Source organism: Cannabis sativa, chromosome 3 (assembly GCF_029168945.1).
Source record: "Cannabis sativa cultivar Pink pepper isolate KNU-18-1 chromosome 3, ASM2916894v1, whole genome shotgun sequence".
NCBI lineage: Eukaryota > Viridiplantae > Streptophyta > Magnoliopsida > Rosales > Cannabaceae > Cannabis > Cannabis sativa.
Genome location: NC_083603.1, coordinates 9,261,995 through 9,285,032, shown reverse-complemented (window position 1 = coordinate 9,285,032; position 23,038 = coordinate 9,261,995). Strand labels below are relative to the sequence as shown.

Sequence of the window (23,038 nt, the reverse complement as noted above, 5' to 3'; positions counted from 1 at the left end):
TGATAACTGTTGATAATGCTGATTATGCATCCAATGTATGGCATAAGTTGAATATTTTCAAACATAAATTCATATATTGGCAAGCTGTCAATAACCAACTAATCACCTGGGATTATTTGAGCAAAATAATGACCATACCTACGATTATTTGTCCTGTTTGTTAAACTGAAAATGAGACTCTTATCCACTTGTTTCTGGAGTGTCCACTTGCGTAAAGTGTGGTTGTTGAAATATGCAAATGGATAGGAGACTATAGTTGGCCTACAAATCAGCAATGGTACACTAGACCTCTAGTTAACTTCCAAGACCGTGTTCTTAATACAACCATGACATATGCTCTTTACTTTATTTGGCTGAACAGGAATAGATGTGTTTTTTAATCATACTTGCTTCTCAGCTAAATATATTAGCAAGGAGATTAAAAAAACTGTCAAAGCAAGGGTCTTGGGATTGAATTGTAATAGATTAAGGAGGGGAGAATAATATATTATCAATGTAATTGAACAATGGTAATTTTTTCTTTTTCTGAGCTGCTGCTTTTTGGTAGTAAGCTTTAGCTTGTAATTTGTGTGTTGTTTTTGAATAAAATTCTTGGTCACTTCAAAAAAGAAAAATTAATAATAATAAGAAACAAGATAAAATGAAAACACATTCATGCTCTTACTATAAGTGCAAAATGTCGTTGTGAGAACCCCTTTTAGCAATTCTTACATTTTTACTTATATTTTTTAAGAACTTTTTTTTTTCTTTCTATAAAAATTTAAGAGTATTACTTAGAGCACCCACATTAGATATTCTAAAATAAAGAAATTTTAAAATATTTGAAAAGTGATGTGTTTTGCAATTTTTTAGGAGTTTTCTGAAAATATATTTTTACATATTTTATTTATAATTTTTCGATATAAAATTTTTATTCACAAAAATTTAATTTTAAAATTTTAAAATTATAAAAATACGACTTTCTCAGAAAAACTAAGAAAAAAACTAAAAAATAATAAGAAATCAACCTCTCAACTATAATCAAATATAAATAAACTATAAAACAAAAAAAAAAGAAAAATATCGAGTAGTTTACTGAAGTTCATTTTTTAATAAATAAAAAAATTCAAACAATTAAAATGAATTTTTTTTTATGTTAACGTATTTTTGTAATTTTTTTTTGGGAATTGCCATGTATTGTATAGGGCCAGCTCTGAGTTAATTTGGGCCGTAAAAAATAATTTTTTTTGAGCCCTTTTTATAAGAGGAAATTAGACTCTATACCCTTTTTATATTGTCCTATCTTATTTTTACCCTCTTTTTTAAAGTCTATCATTTTTACCTCTTTTTTTAAACATTGTACCAATTTTGCCCTTGTCACTTCAAAATACTCTCCATGTGACTCTCTTATGTCAGGGTATTTTAGGTACAATACATATAAAAAGAGGTATGTTTCAAATAAATATAAAATTTGAGGCAAATTTGATTAATTGATTAATTAAAGGGGTATTTTTTAACTTATCCCTTTTTATAACAATAAATGATATTTTTAAAAATTATTAAAAGAAATATGTATATTTATTTTTTTTTTCATTTGGACCCCTAATAGGAGTGGGTCCCAGGCGCGGGCCTAGCCCGTCTTAGCCTAGGGTCAGCTTAGCTATGTATATTGTATTGGAGAATTTTCATAAATATGAGAATTGAGGCTATAGTTTACTTTTTTATGGCATAAATAAATAACACTATAGAGTTATGAGTTTTTTTTATTTTTTTTACATATATATGGATTTCTTTATGCCATATTTTTGTAAAAAAAAAAATAGAAATCTCATATTTGTAAAACAATAATAAGTTTGCCGGAAAAGTCGCTGGCACCGAAAAAGTCACCGGCACCGGAAAAGTCATCGGCAATGGAAACGTCATAGGAAATCACGGCCGCCAGAAAAGTCGTCGGAAAGTCAACGAAAAAGTCAACGTCGCTAGAAAAATCAACAGAAAAAGTCAACGTTGCTGGAAAAGTCACTGGAAAAATCACCAAAGTAAATATCTCATATATAACTAAAAATATAACCGGTTAATTATATGAATAAAAACTAATAACTCAAACCCATTATAATTGAAATATAACTGGTTCTGTAACATAATAAATAAATATAAATAACATAAAATAACTCAAACCATTTATAATTAAAATAGAACTGGTTTTATAACAGTATTATAATGAATAAAAACAAATAACACGAAAGAACTCAAACTAGTTATAACTAAAATAGAACCGGTTATATAACATAATGAATACCAACAAGTAACACGCAATAACTCAAACCGATTACAATTAAAAACAAAGAAGAAATCAATTCTTAAAACACTGAAATATAAATTAAAGCAAAACTAGTTTTACAATAAAATACTTCATAACACATAATACCTCATAAAACCGGTTATAATTTTTTTTTAAAAAAAAGTGGGATCAAATGTCTCGGATATAATAAAACTAGAATCGGTTCTATAACATAATGAATAAAAATAAATAACACACAATAACTCAAACCGGTTATAATTAAAATATAACCGGTTTTTTTATATTATATTTTTAGTTATTGTGTGTTATTATTTGTGTTATTTATTTTATTACGGAGCTGGTTCTTTTCATATTTATGCTTCAGTATTTTTTTAAATTGATCCTCACCTTTTTTTTAAAAAAATTATAATCGGTTTTATGAGGTATTATGTGTTACCATGTAGAACTAGTTTTGTTTTTAATTTATGTTTTAGTGTTTTAGGAACTGATTTCTCCTTTATTTTTTAATTGTAATCGGTTTAAATTATTGTGTGTTACTTGTTTGTATTCATTATGCTATATAACCGGTTCTATTTTAGTTATAATCGGTTTTGAGTTATTTCGTGTAATTGATTTTTATTCATTATAACACTGTTACAGAACCGGTTCTATTTTAATTATAATTGGTTTAAATTATTTTGTGTTATTTATTTTTATTCATTATGTTACAAAACCGGTTATATTTTAATTATAACTGGTTTAAATTATTTTGTGTTATTTATTTTTAAATTATTAAATTATTTTGTGTTATTTTCATATTTGATCAGAACATAGTAAAATTTAGGCTTGAAGTTTCAGTTTTATTTTGTTGCAAAATTTTTGCTATCTTATAGATCACTGTTTTTTGAAATTTGACTAATTTATATATTCTAAGTGTCAAAACCTGAAACAAAGAAAACAAGTGTAATTATGTTCCAAAAGGTGACAATGAAGAAGAAAATGAACTCTAAAAATGATCCAATAAAGAGGCTAAAAATAGTTTAACAAATTCCCTCAAACTAAATCCTTACTCGTCCTCGAGTAAGACTAAAACTAAGAAAACAAACTAGACCAACAAACAATTAATTAAGCCTCCAATTTTTATACTACCGCTGCCACCTCTAGAGCTTCAATTAATTAATTAATCAAATTTTTAATTCTAATACTCTAACAATTAATTCAAATACTTTCTTTGAAGAATAGTGTATATATGCAAATTAAAATTTTTTATTTGGATAACATCATAAAAATTTTACTTTTTCCAACTTTCCATAACCCAATGATCAATATGCTTGCATAACTTACTTCTCTCTACTAATGTCAAAAATTCTTACTTGGAATCAAAAAGACTTTCACGGTTGTAATGTAATTTTAGGTAAAAGGTAGATGAAAAATTATTTTAGACTATATTATACCATAAGCATACTATAACCCATCAAGCACCTACAATAATTCAATATCCTAAAATTTGCCCATTTAAACGAGATACTTGGTTATCATTCATTTCAAGATGCTAACTAAGATATTACAAATCAATTATCCTTTCATTCAAAATGCTAACTAAGTCGCTTATAAATTAGATAAATAAATTTTAGTGTTGGACAATTGTATCTAGTTAGAGAAGATAATTTTTATTATTTTTTTAGTATTGTAAATGACTCACCTTAATTTATAATAACTGATTTTATCTAAAACAAAACAAAATAAATAATATTGTAACATTATTGGGTGTAATATTTTAACACATATTATTACTCTTCGTGAATTTAAGGTAATATTGTGGTGCATATTTTGTACTAAATATCTAAAATTAAGGTGTTTTTGTTGTCCATTTTCCCAACCAATAGTTGTGGCATTTAGTGTAACTTAGTATTAATTCTTTCAAAATAACAAAAAAACTTAGTATTAATTAATAATTATTTATATTTTATTAATCATCAATCAATAAATTTATGATAGTAAGAATATAATTGTAACTATATTCATTACACATCTCCTTCATTACAATATAAAATAGTGAATCTTTTTAGCAATCATCTATGTGATATTACATTCCACGCGTTCAATTTTTTTTTTATTGAAAAATATTATTTTGTATTCTGTGTTTTGCAAAAGTTACCAATTAGATTATTTGTGTTGTTAAATAACAAAATAAATCCTATATTTTTTCAAAATAATAAAAATAGGATATTGAGCTCAATTTTCAACAATTTTATTTTTTAATATAATCAACTTTAAGACAATTTCTAACACAAACAGATGCAGAAAATATAATTAATATTGCCATAACATCTTTGGATTAGATTATTATTAAGTTTTATTTTGATAAAAAATAAGTTTAGAGTCTTATTTGTATAATTTTAAAAAATACAGGGTTTATTTTGTCATTTAACAAAATAAAATATCCAATTAATAATTTTTACAAAATATAGAATTCAAAATAATATTTACCGCTTTATTTTTTTTTTTTCTAACAAAACAAAGTAAAGTCAAGAAAAGATATTTGCTCTTTCTAAAAAAAAATAATCTGAAAAGAAAAAAATCTGAAAAGTCTCTAATCTATCACATGTCAAGGTACAGATCCTCTGTAGCTGCAGACATGAATCTCTCTCTGTACTCTGTAGTACTTTTTTTTTATTTATTATTTATAAATACATGAATGGAAAGACTTTCTCTTCTTTGATGTTGTGTAAATCTACGAGTGAGTCAGTGAGTACTACTAAACTAGTTGGTGAAGATGGCTGAAGGAGCAAATAGGAAGATATCTGCAGCATCAGCTAGAGCTCACACCAGAAGACCTAACAACAACAACACTTCTTTTCACTTTCCTACAGGTGGGTTTTTCTTCTTCTTCTCTCTTGTCCCCTTTTATTTATCAATTTAAGGAAGTTGAAATTTAACGTTGCCATATTAGTCTTTATTCTTTTCAACTGTTTTGGTACTGAAAACTATCATATTTCTTTGTTTGAGATTTTCAATTCTCTGTTTTTTAATGGTATTTCTCATTTGGTGTACGAGAATAGTCTAAATTTTACATTTATGATTTATATCTAAGTTTACTTTTTTATTTGGGTCTTCTTCTTCATTCGATTCCTTTAAATTGACAAACTTTATATAAGGGCTTGGCTCTAACAGCATCATTGTACATGTGGAGTTAAAGTTGTAAAAGAGATTTGGATTTTTAGGCAAAATAAAGATACTTTCTTTATGTGGAGTAAGAGTTTCTGAAGTTATGATATTTTTCCATCTTTGAATTTGAACCCTTCTTGTGATCTTTTTAGTAAGTAATTCATGAACTTGACAATTCTGGTCCATTTCTAATTATAGATGATGAACTTGACAGAGTTGGTACATTTGTTTAATATAACTTTGCTCAATAAACTGGATTTTTCATAGTTCTGTGGTTTGTTTATATAGCTTTGTTATAACTTTAATTAAAGCCACAAACTTTCAGGGATGCTTAAGAAAGTACTAGCTTTATTGTTTGTGGGTATACTTGCTTGGGCATATCAAGCAATCCAACCTCCTCCTACCAAGATATGTGGCTCTCCTGAAGGCCCTGCTATTACATCACCAAGAATAAAGCTTAGTGATGGAAGGCATTTGGCCTACATAGAGAATGGTGTGTCAAAAGATAGTGCCAAGCATAAACTTGTGTTTGTTCATGGATTTGATTGTTGCAGGCATGACAGTTTAGCCAAATACCTGTCTCCGGTACTTGTCTTCATCTCTCTATTCACTCTATACTATGTTGTTCGGTTTTCTTTAAAGTTTAACTTATGTTTGACAATTGATCTTTTAGGATCTTATTGAAGAACTAGGTCTATACATAGTGTCATTTGACAGACCAGGCTATGGAGAAAGTGATCCTAATCCAAACCGCACAGTGAAGAGCATGGCTTCAGATATTGAAGAGCTTGCTGATCATTTAAAGCTAGGATCAAAATTCTATGTAGTTGGTTTTTCATTAGGCGGGCAGGTGATTTGGAGTGTCCTGAAATACATCCCTCACCGGTATGATTTATCTTTTTTGAAATGCAATGTTTGAAATATGTTGGCATTGTTGTGTCCTAGAGAATACTTTTGTTGGGGTGTTTTTTATGCCCTGAATGAGGAGTCTATGTAATTGTAACAGGGTAGCAGGTGCAGCACTCATAGCTCCTGTTTTTAACCACTGGTGGACTGGTTTTCCTGCAAATCTATCTAAAGAGGTCTTCGATCAACAAACACCTTGTAGTGACCGGTGGGCACTTCGTGTTGCTCACTACATCCCATGGCTTACATACTGGTGGAATACTCAAAATTGGTTTCCTTACATGAGTGCTGTGGCTCATAGTCCTGATATTCTTTCTTCCCAGGACAGAGAAATAGTTATGTTGCCTCTAAGGCAAGCAAGAAAAACATACATGGTACATGCAAACCACTTTATTAAAGCACCTTTTTTTTTAAAATTTTTTTTTACTTGTTTTAAGAATTCTTGCCAATATTTTATTTTCCATTTTAGTTTGTGCTGAGTGTAACACGATTTTAGTACTTTTTGTTAAACATAACATTGTTTTAGAAGGTGAATGAATATTCCAATTCCAATCATGTCAATTGTAAATAGACATTTAATTTAGTTTGATAAAATTATTATGAAAGGTACTTTCTTTTCACCCTGATCAAATTTGAATGGTCGATCACTAGGATGACAGTGGTAGATGTGTATTAGTAAATTGTAGCTTGCACTGCATTAATGGAGAGATTCCAGCTCGTTATGCTGTTTCAGTGGGGATGGCTGGTTGAAAGCTTTTTTTTTTACCAGTGCTAATGTGCTACATATACTCGGTGGGGATGATCTTCACCTTTTTTCTTCAGCTGGCATTTAATTAACACTCAATGTGGTTTCTCAGGCACAGGTAAGACAGCAAGGAGAATTCGAATCCATCCACCGGGACATAATTGTGACTTTTGGGAAGTGGGAATTCAGTCCTTTGGAACTTAAAAATCCATTTCCGAACAATGAAGGTTCTGTTCACTTGTGGCATGGTGATGAAGACAAGATTGTGCCTATTTCACCGCAACGCTACATCGCCCAACAACTCCCATGGATTCACTTTCATGAGCTAACCGGTGCTGGCCACTTATTTCCAGAAGCTGAAGGGATGTGTGATAAAATCATTAAGGAACTTTTGGTGAGGAAGAAGTGAGCCTCCTTTGAGCCATTCTCATCAATTTTTGTGTAATATTCAAACCTATTTGTTACACAAATAGAACTAAGAAAGACATGTTTCTTCATTATGTATTTTCATATAGTTTGTATAATTTCTAGTGTGAGCTCTTAGTCTTACAGTAGAACTATAAATGCCTTATCTATGTCAGTGAGTTCAACATTAATAATGTGTTAAAACTAAATACCATACATAAAATACATGAGTTATTCTCTTCATTGCTAATTGTTTTTGAGATAGATATAAAACTTTATGCACCTTACCATACACTCACCTATTCTTACTTCTTCAACCATACACTTCCGCATTCTAACATGGTATCAAAGCTAAAAGAAAAAGTCGTTGTGAGCCACAAAGGGTCATTTGTGATCGAATTGTTCAAGATTGGTGAGAAAAAAAAATAGCCACTATTTTGAGGGAATGTTAGAAAGTTTCACATTGATAATGTGTTGAAACTAAATACTATAGATAAAATACATAGACTATTTTTCTCATTGTCAATTAGTTTTAAGATAAAATCCATATACTTCTGCATCCTGACAATCTATTTATTGGAAAAGTAATAATTGATCTATTTTTGTCTGAAAAAAATTGGAGAGAAACAAAAAAAAGCTTGGATTTTTGTCCAAGTCAACATTGTGTCACGTTGGAATTATTTTTGAAAAAGTGTCGTTACACTAGTGGTGGGATAACTCAAAGCAACAAGATATAGTTGACAGAACAACTCATGTCGATTGTGCTCAATCATGTTTTCAATGATTGATAAGGTAAAACTAAAAAAGTATAGAAAGTTCAACTTGAGGCAGAAGTGTACGTTTTACCATTCCACTTCCCTCTAAAACCCATTAAATAGTATTAAAGAGTGGGAACAGGTCTGTATGTTTGGTATAATTGGCTGGAGGAGTAAATAGGAAAATATCAGCAGCAACTGCAAAGGCTCACACCAGAAGAGTCAAGCAAAACAGTTTTTCTCACCTTCCTTAAGGTGGGGTTGGATATGAGCTTAATCTTATTCTTTTGTCACTGTTTTCAAGTTTTTGGTTTACCAAATACTGTACAATTGTTGAAAATGTTATTATTTGAGTGGTTCTCCTTGGTTTAAGAGTATCAATAAATATACTTCACTGCATATGTGTCTGTAGACTTTGTATGGATTGAAACTTTTACATTGAGCTCGTTTATACATGTGTGGTCTAGAAATTTTTATGTGTCTTACTTGACAAAGTTGATTACTTTTTTCATCATAACCTTGCTTGACCTTACTCAGTCTCTGATCCCTGTTGTTATTTTAGCTAAAGATCAACTTTCAATAATGCTTAAGAAAACACTAGCCTTGTTATTAGTGGGAATTCTGGCATGGGCATATCAAGCAATTCAACCTCCTCCACCCAAGATTTGTGGCACTGTAGAAGGCCCCCCAGTCACAGCACCAAGAATAAAACTCAGTGATGGAAGGCATTTGGCATATAAAGAGCAGGGTATGTCAAAAGATAGTGCCAAGCATAAGATTGTCTTTGTTCATGCTATTGATTCTTGCAGACATGACACTTTTGCTGGATTCTTGTCTCGGGTACTTGTCTATCTCTTTGTATTCATTCTCTGCCCTATGAGTTTTGTTCTTCTCTAAAGCTTAATCTATGTTTTTATTTTTGTAGGAACTTGTTGAAGATCTTGGCATTTACATTGTGTCTTTCGACAGACCTGGTTATGGAGAGAGTGATCCTAATCCAAAACGCACGGTGAAAAGCATGGCTTTAGATATTGAAGAGCTTGCTGATCAATTAGGACTAGGCTCCAAATTTTATGTAATTGGTTTCTCCATGGGTGGACAGGTGCTTTGGAGTGTCCTGAAATACATCCCTCACAGGTATGATTTACTTATGTCTTTGAAATGCAATGTGGTATTGTGGTGTAATAAAACAGCTTCTGTTATGCTGAGAAAATATGTAAATACTTACAGAATAGCAGGGGCAGCACTGATAGCTCCTGTTGTAAACTACTGGTGGCCTGGTTTACCTGCAAATCTATCTAATGCAGCCTTCAACCGAGAATTGTGGAATGACCGGTTGGCATACAGTGTTTCTCACCATGCCCCATGGCTTGCATACTGGTGGAATACTCAAAAATGGTTTCCCTCTTCCAGTGTTCTTAATTTAAGTTTAGATGTTCTTTCTTCAGAAGACAAAGAATTCGCGTTATTGCGAGAAAGAGCAAGAAAGACATACACGGTACCTGCATAACTAGTTCTGAATTTTCACTTCTTTTGAAAATGCCTATCATGTTTAGTTACAACAATTATTAAGAGATTCTTTATAGCACAAAATGACATTTATAGCTAAAATTCAGTATTAATACTGCTCTTTATAGCTTCAATCTAGTTTATAATGTTTGAAAAACCGATCTAATCGGATGCTACTAATTGAAATAATGACATTCAATCACACAATATAAAATTTAGTAGTTTTACTACAAATTTTCAAGGATTATTAAAAGCTAAAATGCAGAAAGTAAATGAAGATGAATACTATAGATTTACAAGTTTCATCTGCCCTAGAAACACATTCTAGGTAGTTAGTGTTTGGGTTCCCCAAACCAAGGTAAATAATCTCCGATAAGAATCAATGTCAAGATACAAACTCTAGTTTGTAAATTAAATGTATGTAAAACAATACAATAAAGATTCTTACAACAATTTATCCTAAGATCTTGATTGACCAACCAAGTTTCAAATCTAAGTCCTCTTAGATTCGAAGACAAGCTCCCCTTGTTTTGATTGAGCTGAAATCCCTTTAGCTATGACTCTGAATTTCCCTTTAGATGAAACAACCTCCATTATCACTTCATCACAAAAGCTTGAATTCTTCAACAACGGAAGAACCTGGAAGAAACAAAGAAGAAGAAGAAAAAGATTTCTACCCTAGCAAAGAAAAATCTCTATCAAAGAATCAAATAAGTGAGAGTTGGTCACAATATTCAAGAATCAATATATATCACCAACTCACACAAAATTGACTTTGATAGCTCACAACAACTCATTGACAGTTGTTCAAGATATTTTAATATAAAAATGCTAATCTGTCAAAGCTAATCTATAAACCAGTAACAAACATACTCAGATGGCACTACCGACTGTCCAAATGGCAGAAAACTCATAATTTGACATGCACAAAAACATGGTTCTTACAACGTTTTTGATGAAAGCTACTTTTATTGAAAGGAAATCTATGTTATGTAAGTGTGGACAAAATTTACCTTACCCGGAATTTATTTTAATCCCAATTGAGCAGTTTCAATGGGATTAAGAATGCCTTTTGTTGGCATATGCATAACTAAATCTCATTGTGTAGAACTTGCTTCTTTGGTGGCTTTAAGTATAATCATTTTGATATCTAATTATAAACACTAAAATCTCATTGGAATTCTTCAGGCACATGTAAAACAACAGGGTGAATATGAGTCCGTCCACCGTGACTTGATGGTGGGATTTGGAAAGTGGGAATTCAGTCCTTTAGAACTAGAAAATCCATTTCCGAACAATGAAGGTTCTGTTCACCTATGGCATGGAGATGAAGACAGACTTGTGTCTGTTTTGCTGCAACGCTACATTGCCCAGCGACTCCCATGGATTCACTATCACGAGTTAACCGGCGCTGGCCATTTATTCCCAGAAGCTAGAAATATGTGGGGTACCATTGTTAAGGAACTTTTGCTGGTGAAAGAATGAGCTTCATAGGGGTAGCCTTTTTTCTGTGCATTTCCATTCTCTCTGAATTTCAGTTTTGGTAACATCCATTGTAGTGTGATTATGGTAAACTTTACACAAGCCATTACTTTTTTAATGTACTGTTGCTAAATGGGAATCTATTTTTCTTCTAGTCTGGGTGACAAATTATGTGATTTAGAATCTTATCACGTCATTTGATTTGATATAAATTTTCACTGCAAAAATGTTCTTGATCGGAACATGTAGATAAGTAAAGCAAAGGCTTGATGATTTAACTGCTATTTCTATGAAGATGCTACATCAAACAATGGAATTGAAAAGAAGAGAGAATTACAGTAACTATATTTCTTCAAGATTTAATAGAAAAAAAAGCCCAACAAAATGGGACATATGAGGGATCAAACCTTAAGCTGGTCTAGATTTTAATTTGATATTTCGGGATTAAACTTTCTTCTCATCTTTCCAATCTGTTTAGGACTCAATCCAAAAGCCTTTTCCAAGAGTTCTTCATTGATCCCAGACCCGAAAACTGCAGCTGGGATTTTCTGCAAACCTGGACTTTGGCTATTGAAACTTCCAAAAATGGTGGCAGGTTTTTTACCAACATTCATTTGGAAGTGTACAAGGCCTCTAGGATACACCATAACCTCTCCTTGCTCTAAAATTCTTGCGAAAACTCGATTAGTTGAATCCACAAAGCCTGAATAAACACTCCCTTGAACTATGTAGACAATCTCTGTAGCTCTAGGGTGAAAATGTGGTGGATTTATCCCACCAACTTTGAGGTCAGCTCTTGCAAATGACATGCCTAGTGTGTTAAGCCCCGGAAAGATGGTGGGGTTGACGGAGATCGTTGCAAGACCTGTATCGGTGAAGTTTCCAGACAACTTCATGCCAGAGAATACAAAGTCATCAGTGGTGGCCTCAGTTGAGTTTTTGCAGGGTAGTATCATAAGGTGAGATATGGTTTTTATGGCACCAAATTTCGGGTTTGGTATGCAGTAATCTTGAACAGGGTCAGGGTCAGAGGCCAATGTAATTGTACATTGGAATGAGAAAATAATCACAAGGAACCAAATGGTGATAAGATTTTGATACATGGCTTTAGTACTACTACTACTACTGCTTTTGATTTGGGTCATAGAGAAATGGGGTTTATGAGAGGTTTTATAGAACAATAACATGGTTAAATATACACATATTTTTTTCTTTGTGAAATACAAATACTATCCTTTTATGATTACATTACAAGGTTAAGTAATATTTGTTTCTAAGCCATGTATTATGCTTTTGAGCAAAGATTATTATCCAAGTAGGACCTACTGATAATTATAACTAAGAAAAATAATCAAGTAATAAGTTGCTAACTATTTGAGCTCATGTAGAAGACACGTAGAATTATCAACCATGATTGTCATGATTACATGTAATTTATACACATACTAGGAATTTCTGTTGAAGAAAACATGTGTTGTTTTAATAAGATATTATTTTGTTTATTGGAGATCTAAGTGTGAATTCTATAGTAATTTTGTTGTTGGCTTGTTTGTTGCCTTTGCTTCTGAGTGAAGGTAGAAAGGGAATATTATTCATGAACAATTATGGTTTCAACTCATGCGTGATATCATCAATGTTATGTCCAATGATGTCTAACATAAATTAATGTGTACATACATACTATCTATATATGTTTTTTTTTGTTAAAAAGAAAAATGAATTAATATACCACCAGTGTATAGTGAAAAATATATATATATAGGACACTTTTATGGTAGGGATCCTTGTTTTGTCCCTATGGGTGAGGACATTTTATTATACCTAAATTAAGAATCTAAAGGTGATAAGAGAGTAGGGTACATAAAAGTAAATGTAGAACTTGGTGTATGTTAATTTATCTCCTTCTCAATTTTTAATAATATTTTACTTTGCATAACTTTTTCACCTTTATTTTTATAAAAAAATACTAAGGAAAAAAAAACTATTTTCACTTTTGATTCGGATTTTCTTTTTATTTTTTTTTACTTTTACTTATTAATTTTACTTGAAAAATTCTAATGTCCCTTCATACTATTATTTATTGTTCTTCTAACACTGAAAAAAAAAAATACTTGTTTCTTTTTTTTTTTTAATAACAATTAAGCCTAAATATACATTAAAAAATAATAAAATAAAAACTAATAAAAAAATATATTTATCAATTGTACTAAAAACTAAAAAATATTTATTGTCAAATCCATGGAAATTGCGTGAGATCGAAAAAAATTCTTTTTTAATTTAAGTTATTAAAATTCTAACCTAATTCAAAAAATAATGCTATTTTTGGTAACAAAATAAAATAAAGTATTTAATAGTAAATATGACAATTGACAAGTAACATATATTTTTAATGGTATTCGGAGAAATTATTATAAAAATATTTATAATTATATCGATTCTCATAATTTAATTAGTAATCAAACTAATTATTTTCTAACAAAAATAGATTTTCATTCGCTTTAAAATTATAACTTCTAAGCATTAAATGTGAAATAATTTAAAGTAAATACATAAATTAAATAATATTATTTTTAATAAAATATATAACCAAACATTAATAATTTTTAACTATAAAAAATATGTGATATTAAAGATGAAAGAAATTATTTTAAGAAGCGAAAAATTATAAGCATTTATACTGAGAAACAACATCAAAATATTTATTTAATTAAATACATTAAGTTTCATCGTCCACCGTAATATTAAGGAAACTTAGAAACCCATAAGAAAATTAACTAAGAAAAAGCGGTAATCTAACATTGAGCGCTTAGAGTATTTTCTCTAGATTTCTCTATCTGAAACTGTCTTGAATTCTAAAAACCTAAGCTTCTATTTATAGAAAGATAAAAAAGACTAATGTGCAATTAAAACTTATAACAAATTGCACGGGGTAAAACTGAAATTACCCAATAGTCAAAACTGGAGTGCCACGTGGTAGCCTTAGATTGGTGGATGTGATGAACCTCGGCCACAGATGGAGTGTTGGTTGCCTTAAAACGGGAGCAAGTGGACTACTGGGCGAAACGTGTTGTGTGCAGAAAGGAGGAGACAAGCTTTTTTTTTGAAGCTTGTGTACCACGGCTGAAACGAGAGGGAGTTGTGCGCTTGGCGCGTGCGTGACACGCCCGGACCACACAACGTTGTGCGTGAGTCGGGCTGGGGGGCTTCTGATTTTGCTGGGCCCGGCGACTGCAGAAGGAACCCGACCTCGCCATATGGCGAGCATGTTTAGTGGAGAAGAAAATGGGCCAAATGGGCCTGGTTCTTCTTGGAGTCAATTTGGTCTTCAAAAATACTATTTTTCTCTTGTGTTGGGCCACACTTTTATCATCTTTCTATTTCTTTTTTACTCTTTTCACAAATACTATTTTCTCAATCAAACACAAACAAAATATTTTTAATATAAAATATATCATATTAAATCAATGAAAATATTTATTTTAAAATCTAATTAATTTGTAATTCTCTTAATAAAAATAATTCATTTCTTATTTTTTTTTCCTCTATTATGCAAAAAAAAAAAAAAAATACTAATTATTAACTATAAACAAAGATAAAATTAATTCTAAATAAAATATTTTCAATATACAAATATATAAATTTAATTTTATAAAAATATTATTTAAAATTTAAAAAATTTGTATTTTTACATTTAAAATATGTAATACTTTGACATTTAACACTGAAAAAAATTATAATGAAACCTAGAATGTCCAATTTCTTTGTTTTTCATTAATTATATTTTGCTAATATATGTATTAAAACTACAATTAGGGATGAAATTCATGTTATCGTATTGTGTTCGTGTTAACACGTTTACACGATTATTAATTATATCAAGATTTCAAACACGAATACAATACGATTTCTTAACAGATCACACGACACAATAATACATTTTATAAATGTACGTCATGACACAAATAAAAAATTGACACATTTAACACATGATTAAACATGTGGAATTAATTAAATTCATTATGTAAAAGAGTTTTATGAACTTGTTAAGTAATTAAAATATATTGTTTCAACTAAATTATTAAAATAAAATAAAATTAATTTAATTTTAATTTTAAAAAATAAAAGAACAAAAAAGGATTGGTATTTTATTAAAATAAACGAATTAATTATAAGAAATTAAAAAAAATAAAAAAATGTTGTCTGTGCAATAAATGTGTATTTTTTTTTTTTTTACCTCAGATAAAGAATAAACGAATAAAATATTAAATATATATATGAAAAAAAAATAAGGAAATAAAGAAAGATTTCAAATATAAACAAGATAATAAAAAAAAGGAAAATAATATACAAAATAAAATATTTTTGGAGTATAAAGGAGACAAAAAAAGTAATAAGAAAATAATAGACTATACATAAAGGAAAAATAAAATTATAAAAAAAAAACTATTTTTATTTTTTTCTTTAATGAAAAAAAGAAACTATTAAAACCAAAGAAAAAAAATATGTAATAGAATATATTAATTGTATAGGAAAAAAATAAAATAAATTTATTGTCAAAAAGTTAATATCATGAGTCCATATAGTTTGACAAGTGGAAGAAATATATATATACATTTTATCAACTTTTTATAGTACCAATGCACTTCAGTTTTTATTAATTAAAATTTTAATTGTGTACATACAAGTATATAATAAGTCATTTATAATTTTAAAAGTCTACTATATCAATGGTTGAGAAAATGTCCTCATACTATGAAGACAAAATAAGGGTTCCTACCATAGAAATTTTCTATATATATATACCAAAAACTTAATTTAATATTTCACATGTTTTTTTTTTCTTTTTCTTTCCTTCATGATATACTAATGAATATAGAGTAATCTGCGGCATAAATACCTAAGTTTAACTCCCAGTTGCAAATAAATACCTAAGTTTAATTTTTGGCGGTAATAATACCTAAGTTATATTTTTGGAACTCTGTAGGTACCTAACTGTTAAAATATTATGTCAGTATCCACATGTTATTTTCTTATTGGTATATTTTAATTAATTTTTTTTTAAAAAAATAAAAATTTAATGACTTTGACCAATTAAGAATTGCCACGTGGTAATTTACTTAACAATTAACAGTCAGGTACCTACAAAAGTTCCAGAATTATAACTTAGGTATTATTACCGCCAAAAATTAAACTTAGGTATTTATTTGCAATTGGAAGTTAAACTTAGGTATTTATGCCGTAAATTACTCATGAATATAAAGACAATATTTCCTAGTGAAATATAACTATATCTCGAACTTAAACTAATATTCCACATTTTTTAATTTCCATCTTTCATTCATTATATATCATAGCACATTAAAATAATATACTACAATCTTAAACTAATATACTACCTTTTAGTTATTTCAAAAAATATTTATATATATACTACCTTTCAGTTTTTTTTAATATATTATTGCACATAAAAACGATGTACTATTGTGCAAAATAACTATACCAAACACTTAATTATTCAAGGTTATAATTGTAATTTCATTATGCAACTTTTAATAGAATGGACATTTTGTTAATTTTTTTAAAAAATTGACATTTATTAACTTAATTGTTAAATTTAGGACCATTTTGCATCTTGGCGCCCAAAAAAACCATCTAATTGCAAACCTATTGGGAAATGACAATAAGAAAACTGTTTTCCATATCTCAATTACAAAACTAATGTGCCAATCTCAATTAAATATTAATAACGTTGCATAACTTTTTCTTTAATTTTTTTTTTAATTACTGAATTTAAATCTATTAGCCCTGCCACGTTTTTCCTTTTTTTTTAAAAAAAAAATTATTGTTCAACTTTTTTTATCTTTATTCTCTTAAACTGTAAAAATTATTTTTGATCACATCGCTATTCGGTTGAGTTTAAAAAATATATCGTTATCATAATCTATTCTTCAATGTGATGATCATTTCAAAATGTCGAAAGCATATATTTTCTTACAACTTTTAAAATTAAAAGAACTATTTAGTTGCTCATAAAAGGAATTGTTCACTAATTAGTTACCATCATATATATAATCAAATATTACTAAAGAAATAATCTAAAAATAAACACGTAATTTTAAAAGTAACTAAACAAAAAGGTAACAAATGTATATAAAATTATTTTTATCTTAAAGAGGATGCTTTCACAAAAAAATAACTTATTTTTTCGAACAAAATGAAAATATAACTTATTGGTATCCTATTGATCAAAAAAACTAAATTGTTGCCCTTTTATGCAAAAAAAAAAAAAAAAGTAAAAGTAGATATTTTTATAAAAAGTAACTCATTGATATCTTATCGGCTTAATAAGAAACTAATTGTTATATTAATATGTTTATAAAAATTTTTATGAACTACGTAGTAAGTTTCGTATCTTTTAATAATTTATTAAAGTTAATCTATGAAATAGACTTATTTAAAATATTATATTGTGACTTTTAGATCTAAAATAATAAAATACTTATTAATAACTTTTAGAACTATTTGGTATAATATATTTTGTTTAAAGCCATTTAGTTACTCTTTCCATATCTGGTAAAAAAAAAGTTACTTTTTTCTATATTAAGCCAAATAAAAAAAAAAATACTACTTGGTTAGCTAAATATAAAAGAAATTAAAATGATGCTTTCATTTTTTTTATATATGCTTCTCATTTATTAAAATGATCATCTTAAAGAATAAATTACGATGGTATTTTCTTAGCGAAAATAATTAACAGTATAATTAGAATTTTTTTTTAAAAAAACCTATTAAGATATAGAATTAATATTTTTCTTTAAAGGAAAAGAAAAATGAATATACCTGATTTTGTTGAAAAGAAAAAAAAAAAGAACGTGCAAGGACTGCACATATTTTTTTAAAGTTTGACTTTCAACTACTAATAAGTGATGATAGGCAAAAGTTTGATTTTTCAAAAAAAGAAAAGGAAAAAATTTCTCCGGTACAGTATTTTGCTGACGTGGAACGTTAGTTTGTGCTGATTGTTTATGTAAGGTTATTAATGTAAATAATTTGAAAACTATGTATATTAATGTAAAAATCCCTTTATAATTTCTTCTCCATAAAAAAAAATGAATTGTTGTTCCAATATACAAAAAATAGATTAAAAGGTTTATTGGCATATATCATTATATTTGATAATAGTTTACTCTATATTAAATAGACTTGAAAGTAACATAAATATTTTTACAAAAACAAATTGAAAAAGTAGTTCGAGTATTTAAAATAACAAATTAATTTAATATAATCTGAAAATAAACACATAAGTTTTAAAGTAATAAAAATATATATAAAATAATTGGTAAATAAAAATAATAACTTATTATATTATATGATCTCTTTGGAAAATAAACTTTAAGATTACCTAAATATATTTTAAATAATAAGAGAGCATAATATATAATTTAAAATAGCTAATTAGTTATTAAGATGTTTACAAATAAGTTTTAGAGGTAACCAAATTGTATCTCAAATTATATAATTTAAAAATAAAATTTTTTTTACGTGAAAGTCATTAATGAGTTTCCTATCAGCATTATGGGTAACTAAAAAGTTACTTTTGAAAACCCAGAAAAATAATAAAAAAAACAAAATTTGGAATTATTTTATTTCAGACATATTATTTTAGAATTAAGGTATTTTCTTAATGATGTGGCAAAGTATTATTGTAATTAAAATTTATTAAAGTATTTTTGTAAATAGTTTATATTATTTTAAAAATCCCAATTAAAATTTGTTTTTGAGAAATAAGTATAACTAACTATGGCAACTATTGGGCGATAATGGTCAAGAAATTTGGAAACAAGGACCCACCCAAAGTCCTGCCCAAAGGGCCGAAGCTAGTCCAAAGGCCCAAAGGACAGTTCAGAAGCCCAAAAGTTAGTAAATCCAAAAGCAGGCCCAGTGTAACATCTCCAAAAACCCAATTCAAGTTAGGGGATGAAGCTAGTGTCAAAAAATTGAAAGAAGACGAAGATTAATGGGGTTTTTACAAAAATAATATATTTTGGGTAAAAGTTTATAATTTTATTGTTACACAGTAAAAATAATATTTATATTGGTCTCTCCTTTTAAACAATAAAAAATAAAATAAAGAGCGTGTTCAATTATTTACTCAAGAGAAATATATATACAGTAGAACCTCTATCCAAGAATACATTTGGGACTAAGTAAATTATATTCTAATTGAGAGGTTATAACTAAATAGAGTTACACTAGAAAAAAAAATTAAAAAACCAAAAAATATCAACGTAACAATAATAACAATAAATAATCATTAATACTATATCATAATAGATATATTTTAGAGTAAATATAATATTCATACATGTATTATAATTTAAAATAAAATTATTAATTTTACATAAATAAATTTACAAAATACATGTATATATTTTATTAAGATGTAATTATTCTTATATAGAGGTATACTTTGGTAATACGGGACTTAAAAAATGTATAACTAATTACAATTTAGAGGTTATTCTTATATATAACTGGCCCAAATTGGGACTTGATTTTTTTATAACAAATTAGAGGTTATTCTTGAATAGAGTATTCTTAAATAGAGGTTCTACTGTATATCTATTTTATATAGAGTGTGCATATATAACAGAATTCTTGGTTTATGAGAAATTCATGAGTAACTTTTTATTTATATTAAAAATAAAATATTTATGAGAAATTTATGGGTCACTACATTTATATATAATAAAATAAATAAAATAGATCTCATTAAATCTAAAAAAAATACTATTTATCATCATCACCAGTACACATATCTATTCTATATAGAATGTGCCTATATAACAAAATTTGAAAAATTATTGGGTGATTTTTTTTTAAAAAAAAAGTTTTCATTCAAAAATAATATTTTTTTTTGGCAAACCCTATATATCGCAAATAGTACATCATTGTTCTAGGCGTTTGGCTTTTTATTTCAGTACATAATTGATTCTTTGGGAGTTTTGACTCACAAATTTGGCAGAAGAGCCGGTAATATAAAGGTATTAATTATATCTAAATCAAAATTAATTAACCAAAACCCTTGTGTATATTTGTTCATATTATTACAAGCTTTTATTTCCTAGATATATAGTGATTATTTATTATAATGTAATATTTGAGTTTTGTTTATTATGTTTAGATGGCAACATTGGCTGATTATTTCGGGCTTGGGCAGCAAAAGCACATGGTATTAAGTGATTATATTGATCATGTATAATATTGTAAATAAAAATATAAAAATTACATTATTGTCTCTATCGAAGTAAAAAAGATTAAAATCCACCTATGAGTATCATTATTTTTCTTATCTATAACTTTTAGACATATGTTATCTTTAATTATCAACAATTTAGAGATTGATTTTTAATTTTCTTTTTTATCTTACACACATTTAATAAGTTGTGTTTCTTTAAGTATTTGAACATCAATTTTTAATTTATTTTTGAATTATCTTAGTAACATATTTAAATTATCAAGCTTTCTTAAACACTAATATATTGCATCCAATGTTTACTTTTAATTGTCAAAATTATAAATTATATTATTTAAATATACATAATAATAATAATCTCACCTAATAACTAATAATAATTTTTCTTTAATTTTTAAGTGTATCACTTTTAAATAAAATAAAAAATAACTAACATAAAAGTTAGTATACGTGTCTCGCACGTAATTTTTTACTAGTATATATATATAGAAATTTTTTATGGTGAGCACCTATTTGTTCTCATACTATGAAGATATTTTCTTAGCCATTGATATGTATGACTTTTGATTATATTATTTATATACATTAAATAAAGTGTAGTTTTATGTATTAGATTAAAATAAAAGAAAAAGTCTATTGTGACATGTGTCTCCAATACCAATACAATGTGATGCAATAAAACTAATTAAAATATTTTTTATTAATATTTAATATAATGAGACCCGCTATATAATTACTCATACTTATTCTCTTTTTTTACTTTTTCTTATATTTCTCTCTCCTCTCTCCTATGTATTATCACTTCTTATTCATATTTTTTACTCTTTTTTTTTTCTTCATTGTTAATTTTTTTTTCTTCTCATCTCATCTAGATCAGCAAAATTTTGGTGAGTAATAAATCATTGAGGAAATTGCACTCTATACCTTTTTTATATTGCCCTATTTTATTTTTACCTTCTTTTTTAAAGTCTATCATATTTACTTCTTTTTTTAAACATTGTACCAATTTTACCCCTGCCACTTCAAGATACTCTTCATGTGACTCAAGAGTATTTTGGATACAATACATATAAAAAGAGGTATGTTTCAATTAAATATAAAATTAGAGGTAAATTTGATTAATTAATTAATGAAAGTGGTATTTTTCAACTATTACCCCTAAATCATTTTTGTTTGGGTGAGTATGAGAATAGATTTTAAGATGATACTTAGAAAAAAAATTCAAAAAATGATTTTTTTTTTTTTTTTTTAAAAAAAATGAGTTTAAACTTGTAGGTTTATGTTAATAATTGTAAATAAAATAAAAAAATGATTTTGAGATAAAAATATAGAATGAGTCATTTCTAAACTGTAGAAATTTCTTTTATTATCAAAATCATAAGCTAAACAATTTTTAATGCATAAATCTCATTATTTCTCATTTTTAAGAAAAATGGAAAAATCAAATGAGTTTGAAAAGTTCACTAATTTTCTCTAAATTTAAAAATCACAATTTTAACTTTGTTAAATAAATATTATTTATGACCATTAATTTCTTTTTTTACTGTAGTTTTTCTCAAAAAACTATGGAGCTAATTTTTAAATGGATGTGATTTTATGGGAAACTTACAAAAATACTGGATTTTAACTTACTCTTTACAAAAATACTGCCACACGGAAAAAATAACTTTTATACTGCCTTGAGACTTTTTTTTTTCTTTTATACTGTAAACATCAAAAATAAAAAATGAGGTCTTCTTTTTCCACACCCGCAGACAAAACTACTACAACAACACCAGAACAGGCAGAAAACAACCACTAAATTCGTTTAGATGAAGCAAAAACATTAAAACCGTTTATATTGGGGTTGTCATGGTTTTTTAATGTTGTTTTGGGGTTGTTCCACTATTGTTTTGTATGTTTAACAAATATTGGTTTTAAATTACACAAGTTAAACTAATTACTGAATATTTATTTGAGGTAACCAGAATGAAATAATCATGGACAGTAATAGTCTTACCTTCTATTAAAGTTGTGAAATCTAGAAGACCAAAAAAAAGGATTGAAGCTGGATGGGAAAAGAAACAACATAATAAATGCAGCAAATGTAGGGAGTTGGGGTACAACAAAAGAACATACAAGAGAAGACAACAAAAATGAAAAGAAACAGAACAACTAAAAAACAACAGTAGAACAACAGAGGAAAACTGAACATATATTAGAGCATATGAGAACTGAAGAAAATAACTTACATACAAATTTCATTATTCTCTATTACTATTAAAAATAGAGCAGTACAATAATATTTAGAAAAATGTGATAAAAATTGAAAGAAAACAACAGTAAAACAACATTAAAACAATAATAAATCAATAACAAAATAAGTCATAAGAGTTATCAAACGATACAACAACACCACTCACGAAACCAGAACTAAACTACAACCCCAAAAAAGAAAAAATAAATAAAGAAAAAAAGAGAATTTTTTTACTTAGAAAGTTTGAGTTGTCTGTTCTTCTTCTTCTTCTTCTTCTTCTGTATTGTTCTTCTTGAAGATATTCTCACGAGATGGA

General features: G+C 27.7%; 3 protein-coding genes across 3 annotated transcripts; 2 read left to right on the top strand and 1 right to left on the bottom strand.

Moving 5' to 3' along the window:
- The first annotated feature begins 4,779 nt into the window (after positions 1–4,779).
- LOC115708700 (uncharacterized) lies at positions 4,780–7,727 on the top strand. Its single transcript, XM_030636694.2, has 5 exons — positions 4,780–5,133; positions 5,754–6,013; positions 6,102–6,313; positions 6,435–6,708; positions 7,192–7,727. Exons 1-5 carry the CDS (start codon positions 5,037–5,039, stop codon positions 7,486–7,488), a joined length of 1,140 nt encoding a protein of 379 aa, XP_030492554.2. The 5' UTR covers positions 4,780–5,036; the 3' UTR covers positions 7,489–7,727.
- A 504-nt stretch (positions 7,728–8,231) lies between these two features.
- LOC115708702 (uncharacterized) lies at positions 8,232–11,384 on the top strand. Its single transcript, XM_030636695.2, has 5 exons — positions 8,232–8,494; positions 8,802–9,079; positions 9,165–9,376; positions 9,470–9,737; positions 10,937–11,384. Exons 2-5 carry the CDS (start codon positions 8,822–8,824, stop codon positions 11,231–11,233), a joined length of 1,035 nt encoding a protein of 344 aa, XP_030492555.2. The 5' UTR covers positions 8,232–8,494; positions 8,802–8,821; the 3' UTR covers positions 11,234–11,384.
- A 94-nt stretch (positions 11,385–11,478) lies between these two features.
- Positions 11,479–12,573, bottom strand: LOC115708703 (germin-like protein subfamily 3 member 2). Its single transcript, XM_030636696.2, has one exon. The coding sequence runs from the start codon at positions 12,415–12,417 to the stop codon at positions 11,656–11,658; it is 762 nt and encodes a 253-aa protein (XP_030492556.2). The 5' UTR covers positions 12,418–12,573; the 3' UTR covers positions 11,479–11,655.
- Between the last annotated feature and the right edge of the window lie 10,465 nt (positions 12,574–23,038).

Excerpts from the sequence above, each read along its gene's own strand:
- LOC115708700 (XM_030636694.2), top strand. The coding sequence starts at position 5,037 with ATGGCTGAAGGAGCAAATAGGAAGATATCTGCAGCATCAGCTAGAGCT. Across the intron at positions 6,014-6,101 it reads TAGCCAAATACCTGTCTCCG|GATCTTATTGAAGAACTAGG; the intron begins GTACTTGTCTTC and ends TTGATCTTTTAG. Across the intron at positions 6,314-6,434 it reads CTGAAATACATCCCTCACCG|GGTAGCAGGTGCAGCACTCA; the intron begins GTATGATTTATC and ends TAATTGTAACAG.
- LOC115708702 (XM_030636695.2), top strand. The coding sequence starts at position 8,822 with ATGCTTAAGAAAACACTAGCCTTGTTATTAGTGGGAATTCTGGCATGG. Across the intron at positions 9,080-9,164 it reads TTGCTGGATTCTTGTCTCGG|GAACTTGTTGAAGATCTTGG; the intron begins GTACTTGTCTAT and ends TTATTTTTGTAG. Across the intron at positions 9,738-10,936 it reads GAGCAAGAAAGACATACACG|GCACATGTAAAACAACAGGG; the intron begins GTACCTGCATAA and ends GGAATTCTTCAG.
- LOC115708703 (XM_030636696.2), bottom strand. The coding sequence starts at position 12,417 with ATGTTATTGTTCTATAAAACCTCTCATAAACCCCATTTCTCTATGACC.